Source organism: Primulina eburnea, chromosome 16, assembly GCF_022965805.1.
Source record: "Primulina eburnea isolate SZY01 chromosome 16, ASM2296580v1, whole genome shotgun sequence".
NCBI classification, from domain to species: Eukaryota; Viridiplantae; Streptophyta; class Magnoliopsida; order Lamiales; family Gesneriaceae; genus Primulina; species Primulina eburnea.
This window is the reverse complement of record NC_133116.1, coordinates 1594570-1614074: the sequence shown is the minus strand read 5'-3', so window position 1 is coordinate 1614074 and position 19505 is coordinate 1594570. Positions and strand designations below refer to the sequence as shown.

At 35.6% G+C, this 19505-nt stretch overlaps 4 protein-coding genes across 6 annotated transcripts; 2 read left to right on the top strand and 2 right to left on the bottom strand.

The window, feature by feature from the left end:
* LOC140816930 (uncharacterized) lies at positions 1-1560 on the top strand. Its single transcript, XM_073176439.1, has 3 exons — positions 1-521; positions 870-991; positions 1192-1560. Exons 1-3 carry the CDS (start codon positions 186-188, stop codon positions 1340-1342), a joined length of 609 nt encoding a protein of 202 aa, XP_073032540.1. The 5' UTR covers positions 1-185; the 3' UTR covers positions 1343-1560.
* Positions 1561-8710: 7150 nt separating this feature from the next.
* On the top strand, positions 8711-13360 carry LOC140816407 (F-box protein 7-like). Its single transcript, XM_073175655.1, is given in 12 exon segments — positions 8711-8868; positions 9229-9315; positions 9604-9716; positions 10519-10635; positions 10720-10816; positions 11178-11251; positions 11783-11836; positions 11937-11978; positions 11980-12039; positions 12118-12176; positions 12324-12534; positions 13122-13360. Coding segments are annotated over 12 exon segments (1020 nt in total). The 5' UTR covers positions 8711-8822; the 3' UTR covers positions 13182-13360.
* Positions 13361-13471: 111 nt separating this feature from the next.
* LOC140816408 (acetyltransferase At1g77540) lies at positions 13472-14227 on the bottom strand. Its single transcript, XM_073175656.1, has 2 exons — positions 13793-14227; positions 13472-13716 (listed from the first exon to the last, which is right to left on the bottom strand). The coding sequence occupies exons 1-2, from the start codon at positions 14066-14068 to the stop codon at positions 13645-13647; spliced, it is 348 nt and encodes a 115-aa protein (XP_073031757.1). The 5' UTR covers positions 14069-14227; the 3' UTR covers positions 13472-13644.
* An 821-nt stretch (positions 14228-15048) lies between these two features.
* On the bottom strand, positions 15049-17335 carry LOC140817293 (uncharacterized). Of its 3 annotated transcripts, none has more exons than XM_073176935.1 (5): positions 17186-17335; positions 16313-16500; positions 16055-16153; positions 15781-15932; positions 15049-15530 (listed from the first exon to the last, which is right to left on the bottom strand). In XM_073176935.1, the coding sequence occupies exons 2-5, from the start codon at positions 16478-16480 to the stop codon at positions 15143-15145; spliced, it is 807 nt and encodes a 268-aa protein (XP_073033036.1). In that variant the 5' UTR covers positions 16481-16500; positions 17186-17335; the 3' UTR covers positions 15049-15142. The 3 variants fall into 3 exon arrangements, with proteins under 3 accessions (XP_073033036.1, XP_073033038.1, XP_073033037.1); XM_073176937.1 differs by lacking the exon at positions 17186-17335 and adding an exon at positions 16893-17179; XM_073176936.1 differs by lacking the exon at positions 17186-17335 and adding an exon at positions 17019-17179.
* Between the last annotated feature and the right edge of the window lie 2170 nt (positions 17336-19505).

Sequence of the window (19505 nt, the reverse complement as noted above, 5' to 3'; positions counted from 1 at the left end):
CCACCAAATAGCCAGAGATTCACGTGGAGCAATTTAAAGTTACACTGACTATATGTAGCATTTAAAAATAAGATCTTTTCATCACACCCACCGCCTTCCCCTGTGATTATGTACATGCATTGACTCATAGTTCAAGAAAAACCAGCAACCTTTTCTGGTTCAAAAGTTTAGAGCAGAAAACAAAAATGCCAAGTTCAGATTCATTTCTACGGCAGCTAAGTAGGAAGGAAGGATATCGGAAGTCAAGTTCCAAGAGATGGGGCGGGGTGGGGTATGGGGGTAGCTCGAAGCAAATGGAAGGGCTGAACAATCTGTCTGAAAATGGGATGTTTCTTATGAAGAAAAGAGTGATGGTTTTAGTGGATCAATCTTCATATTCGAAGCACGCAATGATGTGGGCTCTTACTCATGTGGCCAATAAGGGAGATGTACTCACTCTGCTCCACATTGTTCCTTCTTCTTCATCTCCTAATTCTCTCGCTCCTACACTTGGTTCACTCTGTAAAGCGTCTAAGCCCGAGGTTAGTTCACAAACTTATGATCGTATAGCAGTTTGCTTTACCTGTGCGGTGAGATGTCAAGGTGTGTGTAGATTACCGTGGGATTCGAAAGATTTTAGCTTTTTCATTAGTCACTTGATCAATATCAAATCAAGGTTTTATATTTGTTTCCTATATCTGCAGCTACTACGTACTCTGGAACTGCTTTAATTTTTTGGCAATTTATTTCTCATTTGCACCTATCTTTCCAGTCAAAAAGAGAAGAAAGTTATTATTGTCATAAACATTTTGTTTCTATATTCTTCAATAGAACATGGAGGTGGGTTTTTAATAATTTTCATTTCGTTTTATGGGATTTGATGTGATAAGGTGGAAGTAGAAGTACTAGTAATCCAAGGACCAAAGATGGCTACTGTGAAGAGCCAGGTGAAGAAGCTCGAAGTTTCTGTTCTGGTCTTAGGTCAGAAGAAGCTCTCCCCATTACTCCACTGGTTAGCTCATTATCCATTTATCATAGCTTATCCAAATTGTTGTAATCCCCTAATTCATAGCTATCGGACAAGATCTCACCCATGTAATCCATAGATGAAAAATATATAATACTGTACAAAATGTCACCAATATTACATGAAATATTATTGGTATATGGATTCATAGTTGAGTGTGCTTGTGTTGTCTGGAATTTTGGCAGCCTTTGTTTGAAAAGCGGGACAGAGGAATTTGTGGAACAATGCATCAATAAGATGGAATGCTTGACAATTGGAGTTCAAAAGCAGAGCAAAGGAGTGAGTGGGTATCTCATCAGCACCAGATGGCACAAGAACTTCTGGCTCTTGGCTTAGATATTAATGATTTCATGTAGAGCTTTCCCCAAATATGTGTATTAAATTTCATAAAACTTGGTCTCTATTTTCACATTTTCAACTATTATATATATGTACTATGTATATATGGTTGGCTATATATCTTGGTAGGCTAAGCAAAAAGATGGTTTTGGGTTTTGTCCAGAGTAAGAAGATGCGCTGTTTGTAAGCATTGCATGAATTTCTTCTCGAAACGGGCATGTTGGTATTTATTTTTGGTTCCATATGTCCATGGGGAGACAACTACCATGAAGTTTCTAGAATGCACGTTCATGTGTTGCGGGTTACATATATCGAGTTGTCACTTAGCTTGAACGACTTCCGAGTTTGTGTTTGACAAACTCTTGCGCAAATTATAAACTTCCAAAATTGTCTACTTTTTTCGTAGGTTTTTTCATTCCTTTAAACATCTTCCACACTCTTGCGCTATAAGCTCTCACCAATACAAATAATACGCACACACTTTATATCACAAAATATTTGCTTTAGTCACATCCCCCACTATTTATTAAGTACGAGAGACATTTACTAACTAATTTGATGTGATTTGGTTACGTCAAATTTCAAAAACTCGATCTACCAGTATAAAAACTTCTCATCACCTCCAACCAAAAGCCTCATTCACATCTCTTCCATCAAACGACAGTCTCAAATTTCCACCAAACTTGGATGTTATCGGTCCGATCATCTAGCTTGCGCTCTGAGACCGACCTTGGCGACTCTCGGGGTTAATTCTTTATGGGAGGATGATCGATGACATATAGAAAAATCTAGATAGCGTTAGTCCAGATTCTACATCTATTAGTGGATAAATTTTCACCGTGTTGTCACGACGTCGGCGACTACTTATACAAGAATCTAGACCCTTGAACTTGCACCCCTAGTCTTACGTATACATCCGTATATGATCAAACATTATGATCAGTTCATACTACCATAATGTTGTCTACTCCTAATAATGAAAAGGGCTAATTCCCAATGCATCAAATTAATTAATTCATCGGTAAACTCCAAAAGAGAGAGAGCTATGTCAAAGATATTCTTCAATCGGGAAGTGGATGGCTATTTAAACACCAACTAAATAATGTACATCTATATAAATTGGTGGGCCTTTCATTACTCGCAAATCCTTTACTTGAGAAATGAAGTGGAATATCGAGAATGTGAATATATATAGGTAGTAACATGTTATTTTTTGACCAATACCGTAATAAAATTTACTTTTTCCCGCCACACTTTTCTTGAAAACTAGGTTAATTTATTTTTTTGCTTCCGGGATCATACAAAGAACGTGATCGTCTACGTGAGTGATCTTTTATATATACTAGTGAACTATGTACATGTGATGCATGCGTAAAATAATGACTATTATGTATATGAATCATGATCAAAATCATTAATAGATCGAGTTTATTCATAATTTTTATTAGTTTTTAATTATTATTTGGATAATGAAATACAGTTATATTAGATATTTAATTTTAGAGATAGTACGCGGATTTTTAAAGCGAATTATATATATAAAAGATATATCTTTCATTCACATGCGTGTGCTATTTTTTCTCTTATTACTTTGTTTTAGACACCCTATTTTCCCACTCACCTAGACATCTAGCCCTCTATTCTTGCCTCATAGCCAGTACCATATCACATACACACATAATGCGATCAAAATACTCTCTTTTGGTGCTCTCATTTCTATCTAACTAGTTTCTTGTCGACATCCCTTTTCACAAAAAATCGTAAAAATGAATGACTATTATGGAGATGACAGGATCAAATGCTGCAATCTTCATCCCAAAATGCTGGTTGTAGGAGTTTGTGCTTTGTGCTTGAATGAAAGGCTCTTAATTCTAGCTTCGCAACAAGCCCATCTTCACCAAATTATCAGAAAAAGTTCTTCAAGTGTGGCACCTAAACGGCCCTCCAAAGCCATACCAAAGATTTTTGCCCTCACAAATTTGCTTAGTCGTTTGGACATTAAACATCAGAAAACTGAGGTTTTTTGCACTTCATCTACCAGTCAAGAAGGTAAGATTTTTTTTTTCTCTTTCATTGTTTATTATTAGTACGTATTATTATTATTCTCCAGAGCCAGGAATAAGAAAAAGATTAATCAAGAGGAAAATGATAAAAGGGTTTGAATAAAGATTAAAAGATCTTAGTGTTTCATAGCTACATCAGTAATCTCTCGTTTCGATCTTTTTAAATTACGACAACATACCCACTATTATATATGATACATCGATGATATTTACTGTGCTGCAGAATTTTTCTTGGGTGATGCCGATTACATTAATGAGTTTAAATTATTTAATTAAAAAGTGACAAATAGCTTGCATCAGAAATTATTAATGTAATCATGTAAACTAACCAACTTTTTAGAGGAATTTATTAATTACTAACGAACCTTCACTAGATATTATAGAGAATATTGGTACGAGGATTGAACGAGATCCAAAAAGGGACCCTATTGGTCTACTGTTTGTTGTTAAAATTTCTCAGTTCCTATTCTTCGGTATACACGATGATCATCAAATATACTCTAGAACTTTTAATGATGCATACGGCGATAATCTATCGATATAGATTTATAATGTGAGAAACTCTTTTTCCGACCCCTTTTTCTCCTTAAAATTTACCATATTAAGTAATACATTCTGAGAATTTCATGCCTTTGCTTTGGTCGTGAGACAGACTCCTTCATATCAATCAAGTTTGAAGAAAATGGTGTCGCTTCGTGGGACAATAATGGCAAAAACTCTAAAGTGCCCTTGAATGATCATACGATACACAAGGCCAAGGAGATCAAGAGTGTGGTAGAGCATGTGAAGCCACGCACGACGCTGAGGTGGCGAAGACGGATTGGCCATCTCTTCCATGTTCTCAAATGGAAGAGGTCTACTAAAGGTAATATGTGCCATGTTGGCACGAAGATAGAAGGAGCAAAGTTCAAATATGGGTGGATAAGGACTCTCACAAAGAGGACTTGAAAAATAAATAAAGGGATTTGTCATTTGTATATATAGAACGCGACACTTGAGCTTTTCTTTCACTGCTCCATTTACACTTCCATGTGAGAGCTTGTCTTGATATGAAATTGGAAGTAATAATAGAATCTACGATATGATTGAAATGATATCAGAATAATTTGAGGGTGCTTTGTTTTCTTAAATCCCATTAATTAACTATGGGGTACTGTGACATGTATTATTTGTATATATTTGAATCTTCATAATTTCACACAAAAAATGAATGTCATAAGTACAAAATCTACCTACATTTCTGTAACATAACATAATCGTCATCATTATATCCGAGTTAAACCTACTTAGGATAGGTTATATATAAATACATATCCATCCATATCTATCTACTCATGTTATTATCTGTTCCAATTTGAAATTATAATAAACCTAAATAATTCACTTAAATTAGACTTTTTTGATTCATATATCAATCAATGTCTTTCAGTACTAGCTAGGCTCTATTATTTATCAACTCCCACCGATTATGTGTCTTATTTTGTACACGTAAATCGAGAAATTACCAATTCTGTAGAGGGGATGGACACAAACAAATATTGTTAGGTGCTCCACTCAAATTAGCTAGGGCCACACGATTTCTGCCATACCAAGAAAATTTCCTTTAATTAGTTTTTCGACAAAAGAAAGTTAAAATATGCATGCATGATTATAAAACAATCTTCATGTCCTCTAAAAATTTTGGTATTTTTCCGCAAAATTTTTTAATAGTAAAGTTTGCCCTTTTCCCCCCGCAAGTGCAAATTGTAAAGCATCATGTGCAGAGAACTTTGATTAATTATACCATTGAATAGTCTGATATAAAGAAGATAGTAGGGTAGGGTGTCCCTTTTGTTAGGTCCTCTTAACATGTCCCTTGGACAATCAATTCTTTAGTGTTAAGAAAAGAGAAAATTAACTAAAATGACAACTCAAATCAACTAAATCTCGGTTGCTCCATCATAAATTATATTCTTCCTTTATGTTCGATCGATCAAGCGGTTGTCTGAGATTAATGTATATCCTTTTAATTTTAAGTTTAAACAAAAGAACTCGGAACAACTTGCGTTAAAGACGAAAAATATAAAATTATATATAATTTCGTCTTTTTAAACCTCAATCCTTGAAATAAATTTGTATAATCATTATTGTTATTACACCAAAAAATTCAGGATGCGTACCCAAAGGTATTTTGATTTCAATTCACTTGTAAATAAGGAGCTACTTTTGCAATTTGAAGTCAAAGAAGTCTTTATTAGGCACATTGTTTTGTCATGTTACTTGGGGCAGCATTGCCTAAAAGTACATAATAATACTAAAAAAGATTTTAAAAAAAGAGCACTCCGATGGGCCAGTGTAACGAGATTAGGGTTTCGATATCAATCTGTTTCTCCACTCCTCCACATGCTTTGATTATCCACGTCTCTCTTTTTGAATATGGGATTACTGCAAGCTTGTCTGTGGTTGCAAATTCGGTGAAATTCAGACAACATATCCAACTTTCCATCTTATTCCAAGATATGAAAAATGGAAGGTTATTATTATCATTATTGCTCGGGCGTCACATCAATCTCATAAAAACATGTACATACATGGCAAATATATATCTAACTTTTGTATGAAATATATATACACGTTTAAATAAATAATTTTCTATATATATATATAATTAATTAAATGGTTTTGTATTATTTCAGTCAAATTCTTTAATAAAAAAAAGACAAAAAATTGTATGAGACAGTCTAACAGGTCGTATTTTATGAGACGATCTCTTATTTGGTTCATCCATGAAAAAGTATTATTTTTTATGCTAATAGTATTACTTTTTATTGTGAATATCGGTAGGGTTCATCCGTCTCATAGATAAAGATTCGTGAGACCGTCTCACAAGAGACCTAATCTTTCCTAAAATCCAAACCTGGTCAAATCATTCATTTTTTTCTTCTTTTTTTAATCATCCTTTGATGACTTAGGGTTTCTCATGTGTTAGTATGCTTAATTCTTCTTGTCTTTCTAAGTAATTTTTTTCCCCGAATTATTATCTAATAATCAGCATATTAATATGTAAATATACAATTGATCATATGATAAAATGGAAGACGAAATTCAGGCACATTGTATGATTGTTTACGACGAGCAAGAATTCGTTTTTTCGATATATGTTGAATCGATAATACATTAGTTTGACGGGAATCTAGCAGGTAACCATACCATTAAACTTGTTTGATTATATTAATTACCATGTCTAGTATTTTTTTAATCCTTTTGACTGAATTGTTTTTGTATTATTATGCTAAATATTAATAGACTTATTATGTATCTTAACACATTAATTAAATTAAAGATTAATTTTTTCATATAAAAAATTATGATTCGCATCTAGTTTAGTCATCAGGTAGAAAACCTTGGTTCTGGCTTGATGCGTTTTGTAGTATATTCACGAGTTTAGACTTTGGTATCTAATACTAATTAATCATTAACTTATTTCATGATCATCATAATATAAACGTGTAGTAAATTTTTTTTTGAAATGGAATTACCATTAAAGTAAACAAATAAATATTCGTGAGACCGTCTCACACAATAAACCTACTCTAAAATAAATCGGAGAGCCCCGAGTTATAACATTTGTGAGCCAAGATGGGAAAACCCATCACACCATTTGACGTTCAAAGAAAAAATAAGGCTTCACGGGCTATAAGATGTACCACATTGTTTGTCGTTCTTCGCATGCAGCTCAAGCATAGAATTGATTTCCAAAGACAACTCCACCAAGGCCGAGCGCATCAGAAGGTTGATTCACAGTACGCACAACATCGAGACAATCCGAGAAGATACACATTGGCCATAGCAAGGCGTAATTAGCAAAAGTCCATACCACATCTGATAACCATCAGCTTCGCACATTCAACATTACCTAGGTTTCTGATCAGACAAGCTTTCGCATCACACTAGTGTGCTGCCTGATCATCACGAATCACTGCTCCCACGCTATATCTATTGTTGTTGGAATCAAACTAAATCTGAAATGATTTGTAGGCGAATTCGAAGGTGACCACATTTGTTCCGATTGCTGCAGTGCATCATGACCAACTCATACATATTTGTTTCGAACATTCTCAACAAAAACATAAACCCAATCCAGTTGTATTTTAACATTCTTCCTTGGAGATTCATGAGTAATCTTACAAGTCTCATTCCAAATTGCCCAACATAGAATCACAAACATTTCAAACTCTTATTTCTTAATATTCTTCAGCATAAATAATGCACAATCAAAGAAAGGAGCATCACGAATCCAATTTTAAGCTAGCCCAACAATGAGGTGTTTTTTCAAACTTACCGGGCAAAATATAAGGCAATGGCTAGCAGAAGCGTTACAAGACTTGCATAATAAACACATATCGTCTGTCAACAAATGATGAGATGTTAAATCACCGGAGTAGGAACGAGATTATGTTGGAAATTTGAATCAAATTTAGAGTTTGAATAAAAATTATGTCTCATAAATGTGAGAGTGTATTTTGGCTCTCCACATTCTTGAGTTAATTGAAGAGTTTTGACTCTTTATATTTTTGAATTAATGAGAAGATTAATTGAGTTAATTAATCTTATATGACTCTTGGGGTGTATTTTGGAACTTATAAATAGTGTGTTCATTTCCTCATTTTAAATATATGGAAATCTTATCTCTTTCAAGTGTTATCTTGTATTTCATATTGTTAGCTTTTTATTTGGCCTCCGTTAAATTTCGGTGATAAAATAAAGGTAAGTTTTCAGTTCGCCATACTAGTGTCTCGTGCTAAGTCACTGCTGGTCGTTCCGTTGTATCCTGGTAAACAGACGTCCAAGACGATACTCAAAACACATACATGAGGGGACGAATCTGTTTTAAGTTTGTTTCACAATATATATAATGGTATAGTACATAAATATTTTGGCAAAAAAAACCAGCGAAAAGTATAGTGAAGAAAAACAGTAGAAAAAAGCTTAAAATAGAGCAAACCGACACTGTATTATTTTAAGCAAACCAAGGTCTGTATAAAATACAGTGTTGTACATTTCTCTACGGTTTTTCTTCACTATACTTTTCGCTAGTTTTCTGTGCCACAATCACGCCTGTTTATTTTGCGAAGCTTCGAATCCACCAAAGTGATAGGAGCCGATCTGTTTCTTTCTAAATGATAGCCTCCCTTAACGTGTAGTATCATTAATTTATGTAAGATATGTATATTTTATAAAATTACTTAAAATGATAATTTGAAGATGAAGAGCGTAAATTAAAAGGATCGGGTCATGGATCAATAATTGAGTCGGTTCGACCCGTTAATTTACCGCAATTGTTAGGTTGCGGTTTTGATTTGATTACAGAAAAATCGTTGAATCTTCCTTTCCTCGATGTCCATCCAAACTTGAGAAAACGAATTTTCAGCTGTATGGGCGGAGGAGGAACACAATTGCAGCACAAACTTATGACATCAGGCACCAGGATTTCAATCTTCTTGCCTATTACTCGCTACAAAGAGATTATAATTGTTTGAGCCTTGTTGTTATCTGAGAATCTAGTTTTTATCTAGTAGACGTCGAATTCTCTATTTTGTGGTCTGAATTCAATGGGTTTCAACTTAGAATTTGGAGTTAATTGCTAAAGTTTCCTCTTTTCAATGTAAACTTATCAGTGATTTTCAACAGTTTTCCAACTTGCATTACTTTGATGTCGGGTGTTTATTTGATTTATCTCTTGTGATTTTTGGCAACTGTCTTGTTGTTTAGTGTGGATCGTGTTTGGTGCTTATGCAATTTTTGTCAAAAACTTCTGAAGAGTCTATTTGTTTTTACTAGATACCGTGGCAAACCTTGCGGCTGAGCTTGAATCAGCTTCGCAATCGAGGGCTGCTAGATTCTTCGTAACGCAAAGGCCATGGCTTGGTAATTATAACTAATCATATTCCTAGTCCATTATAATAGGAAAACCTTATATCTTGAAATGAATTCATCAAGTTGATGATAAAATACATGGACGTTCCAGTGGACATTATGCGCTTGTTACACAACAACTCCTTAGGGGAAGGGCAAAACAGGGGGGACAACGAGTAGGTGAAATAGAGGTCGACTAATTTGGTTAACATTGAACTTGGTAAAATGATTAAGTGTTTTTACATGACTTTTTTTACATTAATTTACGAATGTTGTGTTATGCATTTCTATGATTGCCAGATCTTTATGGGATAAATGTCAGACCCGTCGCTCCGGTTGGGAGCGTCAGTAGAAAACCATACGTTGATCTAGCACTTATACACACGTGCTTGCCTGATGAGTTGCTTTTCGAGGTATGATTCGTCTGCGAAGTAAGCATATGTTTCAAACTTGATTGTAGTGATAATGTCATAATTTTGTTGACGTGCTCATGTTTTATATGTACTAACATGATAACAAAAATGGAATGAAAAAAGAGACACTTGATTGGTTGGAGTGTTAGGAGGTGAACCACCATTTGAGAAGTGATTATCGGGCCACCGTTTTGAATTATATCCAATACTATTACGAAGGCAAGTTTTCGAAACTAGAACTGAGCTTTGCAAAATAAGGAATGCCTGGATAACATGTTGATCCATGATACACCTTTAGTTCTACTATTTCTTTCAGAAAGACCATAAACTGGGACAAGAATGCCTTTTTTTTCTCCTTTTCTCTCCCTAATTTTTAATCAATGAAATTTTAAGAAATTCCAATTAAGGTTGTTAATATCTTCAGTAATAGAACTAAAGCTTGCTGCATACTGAAAGTCTTGTCATATAGTGCCATAAACCCTCAGCTTTCTATCAGTACTTTAATCAGTTAGACCACATGAAAAAAAGAAGACATAAATAGGTTTTGGGCTGGTTGTGGATTGCTCTTATGATGACTAACCATATTGTCTCATTGCAACACTCTGTATGGGTCTTTGAATAATAATCTTTGTAAGTCATGTTCGCTTCTACAGTAGTTTCCAAAAACTGCAATGCTTTTCTTCAAAGAAAAATAGGGGTCAATTGACTCCCATGGTCACGTGTCAATCATATCATCTATTAGGGTATTGCTTTAGCTTGCATATCCTCGGAGGTAATAAATGTTGTATTGTATTAATTGCAGATCTTTTCAAGAATGACTCCATATACCCTAGGGAGGGCAGCTTGTGTTTGCCGAAAATGGAGATATACAATTCGTATCCCTGTGTTTTGGCGCAGGGCATGTCTAAAAGCTTGGCAGGTGGACACTATTATTCTTGTTAATCATTTCTTTATAATTTACATGTGCCGGATTTTATTACGAGTTCTTTGGTTATGTGGCTAGGTCAATGGACTCACAGAACATTATAAGATTCTTCATTCTAAGTATGATGGTTCGTGGAAGAAAATGTGGCTCTTAAGGCCAAGACTTCGAACTGATGGTAAGAGTTATTAGGTGTATTTATTTTACCAGCGTATTTTTTTTAACATATACCTCAAGACTCCAGGTACTTGATTTGCTTTCCTCTGTTCCTGGTAAATTCTTGTGGTATTTTCATGAACATTTTGTGGTCGGACCATCGGATATCATGTTGAAATTTGTTCTGCCATTTTTTATTTGGGTACCTTGAAGACGAGAACTAACTTTTACACATGTTTTTGAGCAGCGGAAATTTTTGGGTTTGTGTGGTTTTGCTGCTAGCATTAAACATTTCAAGATGTTAATTCATGGAGTTTTTTTATTCTTTTTTTGATATTTGGAATTGTACTAATAGAATTATATCTCTAAATGTTAATTTTTAGGTCTTTATGTCAGTCGGAATACCTATATTCGTGCTGGAATTGCAGAGTGGAAGATCAGCAATCCAGTTCATATTGTATGCTTTATGTATTTTCAGTTGTGATATTCCCCGGACCCCGATAGAATATTGGTACGAGTTTCATAAAAAATGTGCCTTGAGATTCCAAATCGATAACGTGTTCTTCAATGAGAGAATAGACTATGTCAGCTAAAAGCTACATGGAATTCATTAGATTCTATTTTTTCCTTCTTTATCGATGACTATGAATAATCCATTATGTATTCTTGCCTTATTATTGAAAACCTCCAGAAAATTTGTTCTCGACAGCTGGAGAGATGATTTGTCATATTTAAGATGTCATTAACGGTAATATTTTAATCTTTGGAACCATATTCTGCTATTTGCTTCAAAATCTTGAATGTTTTTTATCAGCTCAAGATTAAGAAGCGCTACCTAAAACAATTGAAAAAAGGATTATACGAGAGAAGAAAATATTTTCTTTTGTATGTTATTATCCAAGAAAGCAAACAAGTTCGTTGGTTTACTTCCTACTATATCTCCTTGGATGTAAGATAATTATATAACCAGCCATATTTTGCATTCCAGGTGTGCTATTATCGGTACTTGAGATTCTATCCTTCTGGAAGGTTTCTCTATAAGGTCAGAATTGTTCACTGGTGTTCTGATGTAGTCTAGTTTCAGAATTGTATTATGGCATCTGATTATAAATACATTTTTCTCTTCTTGCCAACGTCGATAGAATTCGTCACAAAAAGTAAAAGATGTGGTGAAATGCATGAATTTTCAGGGCCACAAAGACTGATTGTGTTTTTAGTGGGCAGTACACACTTGCCGAAGACAAGGTTAGATTTTCTATTCGCTGTTCGAAGCTGTTTCACTTTCGTAAGGCATATCATTTTGAATGATATAAGCATTTTCAGGTTGAAGCTGCCCTTTTATATCCTGGCTTGCGACCAACTGTGCTAAGAATGCGCTTGAGGTACTTTTAGAGTTCAGGTGCATTTGGAACAATTAAACAAAGATATTTCATCTAGGAATTTTTTCTCGTTTTATTAGTTAATATCAAGATTTCGTATCTTCTGAAGATTATTTTGATGTTTCTCTACCTTTGCGCAATGTCATCTAGGTTGAGGGGTACAACCGTAGGTGCTAACAATAGAATGGATCTCCTTTCACTCGTTACCTGTGGTGTGAATGATGCAGAGGCCAGCGGGCCTGATGAGGCGATTCTTGGAGTAGTTGAAGGATGGGAAGAAGATGAAACACATAATCTTGATGTTCCGGCAATTTCACATAGAAGGGGTTTAACTTCTTTCGTCTTCGTACCATTTGATGAAGTACGTATTTCTTTTCTCTATTGATGTCTCATCTACACTTGATTTCGTATTTTGGGTATTTTTACGTTGGATTTTGACGGTTGGATGGATCAATGAGGAACCCATGTGTTTTATGTGATTTTAGACCCAATGGCTGGTTTAACCTAAAGGTGCTAATGAACCAAATCAAGGTGAATATTTTATTATTTGAGCTCAGGTTAGAATATGTTTTAACTGGTTCGAAACGTGAAAATTGAATTATTTTTTGCTTGAGTTGAAGTTCTTATTCAATTAAGGTTTGTGTTATCGAGTGATATTGAGCAAATCCTCTGCTTGAGGTCATTAGTTTATTTAAGAAGCACATGGTGGCACACAAGTTATCAACCAACAAAATTTGAGCTCAACTTAGATTCCTGATGTATTCGAACATGATCACGGTGGGGTCGCATTTGATAGTTTGGATTTGAAATATCAAATACGAATCAAACGATATTTGAGTCGGTTCAAGGCATCTGTACTCATAGTCGGGATCAATGAGAAAAACATTAGATCATCTCAAAGATATAGTTTCAATGTTTATTAAAACGGTCCAATTGTATCACCTGTAGGTTGGGACATCAGTATTGAATCTGCCTGTGGACAAGATGGATTATTTTGTACCTGGTTGATTGGAGCTCTGCAGTGGAAACCTCCTGTATTCGAATAAGATCCCGGTTGCTGGTTGCTGTTCTTGTATGTGTGTGTAGAACTGTAAAGAGGGCTACTCTATTTTGTAATACATTTGAATTATACCCTGGTTGTTGTTCTTGTGTCATGAAATATGCTGAATTTTTGAGTAGATTATATTGCCGTGTTCTAAGTTCCCATGTAAAATTTCAACATTGTGATAAAAATTTAATTACCTTAACCTGTACGTTTTCGAGAATGTAAATTCAGTAATCAATCGGAGGAGTCAAAATTGTCCGCGTGGAAAGAAACTTGTGAAAATATTTAATGATTTGGGCAAGTCCGTTTCTTTGTACAAATTCATCAAATATTTATGTTTCATCATAACGATTATGAATTGGGGAGACGAACTCTGTAGCATTTTATTACAGACGTAGATAAACAAAGGGCAGCTGCCTTACTCCATCACATGTTAGATTTGACATCTTCCTTGTACACCATGGAATTCCAAGATGGGTTCCGCGGAAGAAATGTATCCTGCACACTCAACTAGCCTAGTTTCAGGTGTAATCCCTAGAGTTTGGATGATGGTAAGAAGAAATAATGTGCTTACAGAGACATAGGAGCAAGTCGGTATGACGGATAAAGATTGCGCCTCCGCGTGAGAGAAGGCGGCGACGCAAAGGTGAGCAGCTAGTCCCAAGCCTCTCTTGCTCGGCGGCACATATGTGTGAACTAAATCCATCACTTTGCCGCCGCCGCCGCCGCCGCCTCCTCTCAAATCGTACTGGATGTAAGCTTCTCTGTCTCGCGTCTCGAATTTCCTCTCTTTCTCATTCCACACGATGCTATTCTCACCATTTTCACGACTTTCTCTTTCTTTTTCCATTTCTCTTTACTTGGCCTTGTATTCTCTATGGCCTCGCCTGTATACTATTTATCTAGGGTTTTGAACTGGGAAATTTTTCGCCCTCCAACTCGGGGATCTTACTTTATTTTTTTGGTGGGGCTAGGGAGGGAATTTGTCAAAGTTACCTCCATCCTGTCTTTCGTATTCTTACTTTATATCTAATAATATAATATATATATATATATATATTATATTATTATCAGTATTTTATTTTTATATATAAAAGAATGAATAATAAAAAAATCTCAAGTGATTATAATCATGATAAAGATGATTTCTTTTACAAATCTCACGGCTTTCCTCTTAAAAATTTCAGCAGTCCTCTGCCAAAATTCAAGCAGCAAGTCAAAGACAGAACTTGGAGCAGTGGGAGAGGGTGGAAGCTCATCCGAGAGTGACGATTTGTATCAAGGTGCCTATGTAACTAACACGTTAAACGATTGAATAGATTTTATATGGTACAGATGGTCTCCAGCTGATATGATATATTTAAAAAACGAAAGTCATAATTTTAACATAAAAAATAATATTATTTTATGAATAGTATCAGATTAGAATTTTTATAATATTATTTTATGAATAGTATCAGATTAGAATTTTTTTTTGTGAGACAATCGCCTATCCAGTTGGAATTGATTCCAAATTAATCTAACTTAAATGAAATCAATTTTTTTGTGAGACGATATAATTTTGAGAGTTTCCTTGTGTTAAGATTAGGTTAACCATCACATTCTTGGGTTAGAATTTTCCACCTAAATATTAAAAATCTTTTATTTCAAATCACTTCATTCAAGTATTCAACTATATAGCAAAGTTCCGGCAGTCAAATCTCTCTTCTTCTTTTCCGGCCGAGCGGACTTTGTGATTAGTCGTATGAGTAAGTTGATTAGTCGTATGAGTGAGTATCTAATGATTTATATAGTAAAAAATTTAAACAAAATTTCCTAACAAGAACGAGAATCGTAACACAAACTAATGAAATTGCATCGTGAAACTGCCATCCGAATTAACAGAGTGTGTTCCCCTGCTGCAAACATGAAGACAATACCGAGTTCAAAAAAGCCAATTAAGACTAATGTTTCCAAGCCAAATGAGTAGTGGAAATTGTGCAAAGGCAATGAAGAGCAGAAGATAATGATGCCTGCTCGAATCGTAAGTCCTCACTTCAGCAAAAAGAACCCTCTTCATAGTCTTCACCAAAAAAATTCCCATGCACAAACACGTCCATGGCAACATGAAGTAATATGCGTATCTCCAAAAGATTTTTCCCAAGATAGCTAGAGACAGTCCAGTAAAAGTGTATCCAGCATAAGCCACAATATCGAGTAATGGTGCCTCACCACTACCCAATGAGAACAGTGTCATTTTTAGAAGGGCTACTTGAAAAGTCCAGCCTACAACTCCCTTGGCAAAAAGCCAGTTTACAGCTTCCGGGCTAAACCTGCCATGGCATGTACACTTATTAGGTAGTGAAGTGAAATTCTAACAATGGGTGGTGAGCTAAAACAGATACAGAAGGATGGAAAGTACACTTCGTTCACTTCAACTCGTAGAAGAAAAATAAAATATAGAAGAAATCACCAGGCAACGGGCACGGTATTTTGGGTGGGGAACAGGTGATTGAACTCTAAGAAAATACAAAAAGAAAATTAAATCAACACAACATATATAGAAAGAAAGGGTGAACTTACTTTCCATGAAGACCTAATGATAAACCCGAAAGAACAACATAGGTTCCAAATGCCATCAACGGAATATATAAGTCTGGGGCATTGATATCATAGATTGGAGGTTTATAGGAGAGCCTTCCACCAACAGGCTCTGTAATTCTTGTCCAATGGCCCTAAAGAACACCAACACATAAGTGAAATCTACTTTCTAAGGGGAAAAAATTAGAGACGAGAAAGCAGAAAGAATACAACGCAAGTGCATTTCCATGTATCTCAGAGGATATAGATATCTCACCCTGTGCAGGAATGGGAAAAGAACAACCTTCAATTTGTTCTTCACATATTGATCGTTGACTTGGAAATAGTATTGAGGGTCGGAAAAATACCTGCTAATCTGTTTACAACAATAATTGAAAGCCAAGGAATGAAGAAATTATATAATGGGGGACTGTACATGGTGATATCCAATCTTCTACTCAGCACAACAAGCAACTAGCATATCCAATCAGAAAAGCTTAAACAAATAAATGGTCATAAACCATGTGCTTCTTACATTGCTTTGCACATATTCGGAGCTAGATCCTAAAATTTTCTCTCCATAAGCACCCAATCCACCTCTAATGAATCCTGAACTCGCACCATAGAACGTATTCCCAAAAGGATTTGGCTGCGTGTTAGGTGGTCTAGGCACCCCAGTCTGTGGTCCAATATTATCATACATCTCCGCAAATTAGGCAAGATCTGCAATTTAATACATCAAATCATAACAAAAAGGGGATCCCTAAAATGAAAATTTACTAAGCAACGTTTTGAGAAATGTTTAAACTATTTTTTTTTTGCCCTTGATGGGTCAAGAACGCGCGCTTAAATGAACACTTAATTGGCGAAATTTTAGAACTCGATCCTTCCAATTCAGAAACTACTACTGCAGCCCACACTTTTCAGGAAAATGATCAATCTCGTAGATAAAAAAAAAACTCAAGGCATAAAACAAGATTCAAAAGAACTATTTTTTCTTGGCCTAGAAGTAACTTAAAATAATAAACATTTTTTTAAAACAAAATCGCTGCTTATCATCTACTACAAAAACTTCAGATCACGAGGCTCAAGTGCATAAACTTTAAACAACCTACCCACATTCAGAAATTTTAAACTCCAAAAACAAGGGAAAAAATGGGCAGCTACTCTCAAATCTGTCAAATGAAAACAGAGTTGCTGCAGCACTACGAACGCACAAAAACATCAACATATCTTCTTACTACACAGATCGAATCCTTGAATAATCGATACGGAGCGGCGGATCCATGCCAAATCGGATCCCGCGGGCACGCGGAGCACAACGCTCGGGTTCCAAGCACACGATTTATCAGAAAAAATCCAACGCGGGGAAAAAACCAAAAAAGAACGAGAAGAACAAGAAGCATACCAATCTACAAAGAGAAGTGAATTCCCCGATTATCTCTCTTTCAGGCGATTATGAAAGTCGGAATTCGCAGTTCGTTCAATTTGATGGGTTGTTTCTTAATTCTCTGACATGGTAATGGGTTGGGCTATTATTATTCGAAATGGGCCGTCGATTGGCGGGCCACACAATTTTTGGGCTATAATTGGAGTGAACAGTGATCTATTGTTCCAGATTACTCTTCTTGATCAAAAAGTCTCTGAAACACTAACTTCACTTCATGACTCGAAATTTATGTTATTGTTTTTTGGAAAAATTCAAGATTCGTAAAAACGGATAAAAACAGAAAATTATGATTATGTTCTTTGATAGTTTTATAATATGGAAAAACGATGAAACCATTAGATCTTTAGCACCACCAAAAAAAAAACTCTTTATTTGAACATTTTGAAATCTTTTCGCATGTAAGATCCTTTGTCCTTCCAGTATGGCCATTAGTTCACCATGTGAAAGTGGTCGCTTGGTTTGCTGCCCAAATGCAAATATCAGCCATTTTCTAAAACTCGCGACGCCCGAGCTCGTGCATCAGCCAATAACATGTATCCCTCGAATCATGGCCTTGTATTCGAGCAATAAGGCGGTAGAAATTCGATCCCTTTGATTCCAACAAGCTTTATCGGTTGTGCGTGAGAAACGAGCATGACTCGTTATCTCCGTTTCGAAATCGCATATGGGGCATCGACCTTAAACGGGACATGATGAGTCAACAAATGACAACTTAGTAATTGAATCATGGAAGCTGAAAGTTCTGTTTCCACAGTGTATGTGTGAGTTGAGGGTGAGTGTTGTGTATTACAGAATATAGGTGTTGTGCGTAGGTGTTGCAACACTCACGACAACATGCAGCGGAAGTTTCAGTTTAAGAAGTTAAAACACAACTTGAATTATAATAAAAATAAGAGAGACGAGATATGAATTATGCACAAGTATAAAATACTTGTGCGGTGCCTCAGGGCAAAATAATTCACTATAAAACTTGTAAGTTTACAAAAACCAATACTAGTGAAAGAATAAAACAACTCCCTTATTAAGGCGAGTAACAAATTGCATCCTAAACCTCTAACAAACCGTATAACCAATATACAAGGGATGCATCAACCGAGAAGTAAAAAGTCTTCAAAAATTCAACACACTAATCAACACAATGATTAGGTGTTGTCGTCATCGGATGTAAGCACTTCTCAGCAACACTTAAACAATAGTACGAGATAACTTCGATCTCCAAACTCCTCGAACTCCTTCGTCTCTCTACTCGTCGTCGCCTCCTTTTTTCTTCTTGTAGTCCTATTTAATCTAGACAAAAACGCAATTTCATTAGGAAACAAACTCTTTAAACATAAGGATAATATCTTAAAGATATTGTGATATCATATCATAAAAATATTATAATATCATATCAAATATTCAATATTATTCACATGTCTAGAAAGACAAAATATTAAAGATAAACATGGAAAGTATATCAAGGAATAAAATTCCTTTCAATCTCCCCCTTTTTGCCTTTCTGGACAAAACAACCCACAAATGGTATTTTGCTGAACTCCCCCTGAATGGATAACTTAGTGACTCCCCCTGAACTTAAGCCTTCACCTGATGACAGATACAATTAGCCAGTGTTGTATGTTAGATGTTGCAACAATGTAGATCATAACACCGGAATATTTCATTAATCAGGAGTGACACATATCAGAGAGAATAAAAGAACAACTGAAGTACTAGAAACATCAAGAGAGAAAATAACTCAAAATAAAATCTCATTATTCATCATGACTGCCATCAGCATCTTCATCATCTTCATCCATTTGGGCTCCACTGGTTCCAGCTGTATCATATACTCCCCCTTTTTGTCCAGAATGGTAGCTAGCAGCAAGTAGAAGCTCATAATCTACCACTTGATTTTCGTAATAATCAATGGTCTGCTTGACATGAGCAATCTGTTGTCGACCATAGTCAATTTGAGCTTGAATGTAGGAGACAGATAATGTAACATAACCAGGAGGAGGTGTAGGAGGTGGACTCGCAGTTAGAGGCTCAGAAGTATCAGCAGTGTCAGGCTGGGGCTCAGATGTTGTGTCTCCAGTGTGGCCAACATCCGAAGCAACACTTGAACTTTGCCAGGGCAGATCGACCTTTCTGTTGCTCTTAAAATAAACAGGAGAAATCTTCAGTGATCCTCCGACAGGACAGAGTTCTTCATCAATATCCTTGATGAAACCTTGCGATTCCAGGATTCCATAAATGAGTGAGGGGTAGGGCAGCTTTGTTTTCTTGAAATCTCCTTCAG

Bases quoted from the DNA above. Each gene is read 5' to 3' on its own strand.
- LOC140816930 (XM_073176439.1), top strand. From the start codon at position 186: ATGCCAAGTTCAGATTCATTTCTACGGCAGCTAAGTAGGAAGGAAGGA. The intron at 522-869 runs GTTAGTTCACAA...TGATGTGATAAG, and splicing joins GTAAAGCGTCTAAGCCCGAG to GTGGAAGTAGAAGTACTAGT. The intron at 992-1,191 runs GTTAGCTCATTA...GAATTTTGGCAG, and splicing joins CTCTCCCCATTACTCCACTG to CCTTTGTTTGAAAAGCGGGA.
- LOC140816408 (XM_073175656.1), bottom strand. From the start codon at position 14,068: ATGGAAAAAGAAAGAGAAAGTCGTGAAAATGGTGAGAATAGCATCGTG. The intron at 13,717-13,792 runs GTAAGCACATTA...TTGAGTGTGCAG, and splicing joins CGACTTGCTCCTATGTCTCT to GATACATTTCTTCCGCGGAA.
- LOC140817293 (XM_073176935.1), bottom strand. From the start codon at position 16,480: ATGTATGATAATATTGGACCACAGACTGGGGTGCCTAGACCACCTAAC. The intron at 16,154-16,312 runs GTAAGAAGCACA...TGTTGTAAACAG, and splicing joins CCGAATATGTGCAAAGCAAT to ATTAGCAGGTATTTTTCCGA. The intron at 15,933-16,054 runs GTGAGATATCTA...GGTGTTCTTTAG, and splicing joins TTTTCCCATTCCTGCACAGG to GGCCATTGGACAAGAATTAC.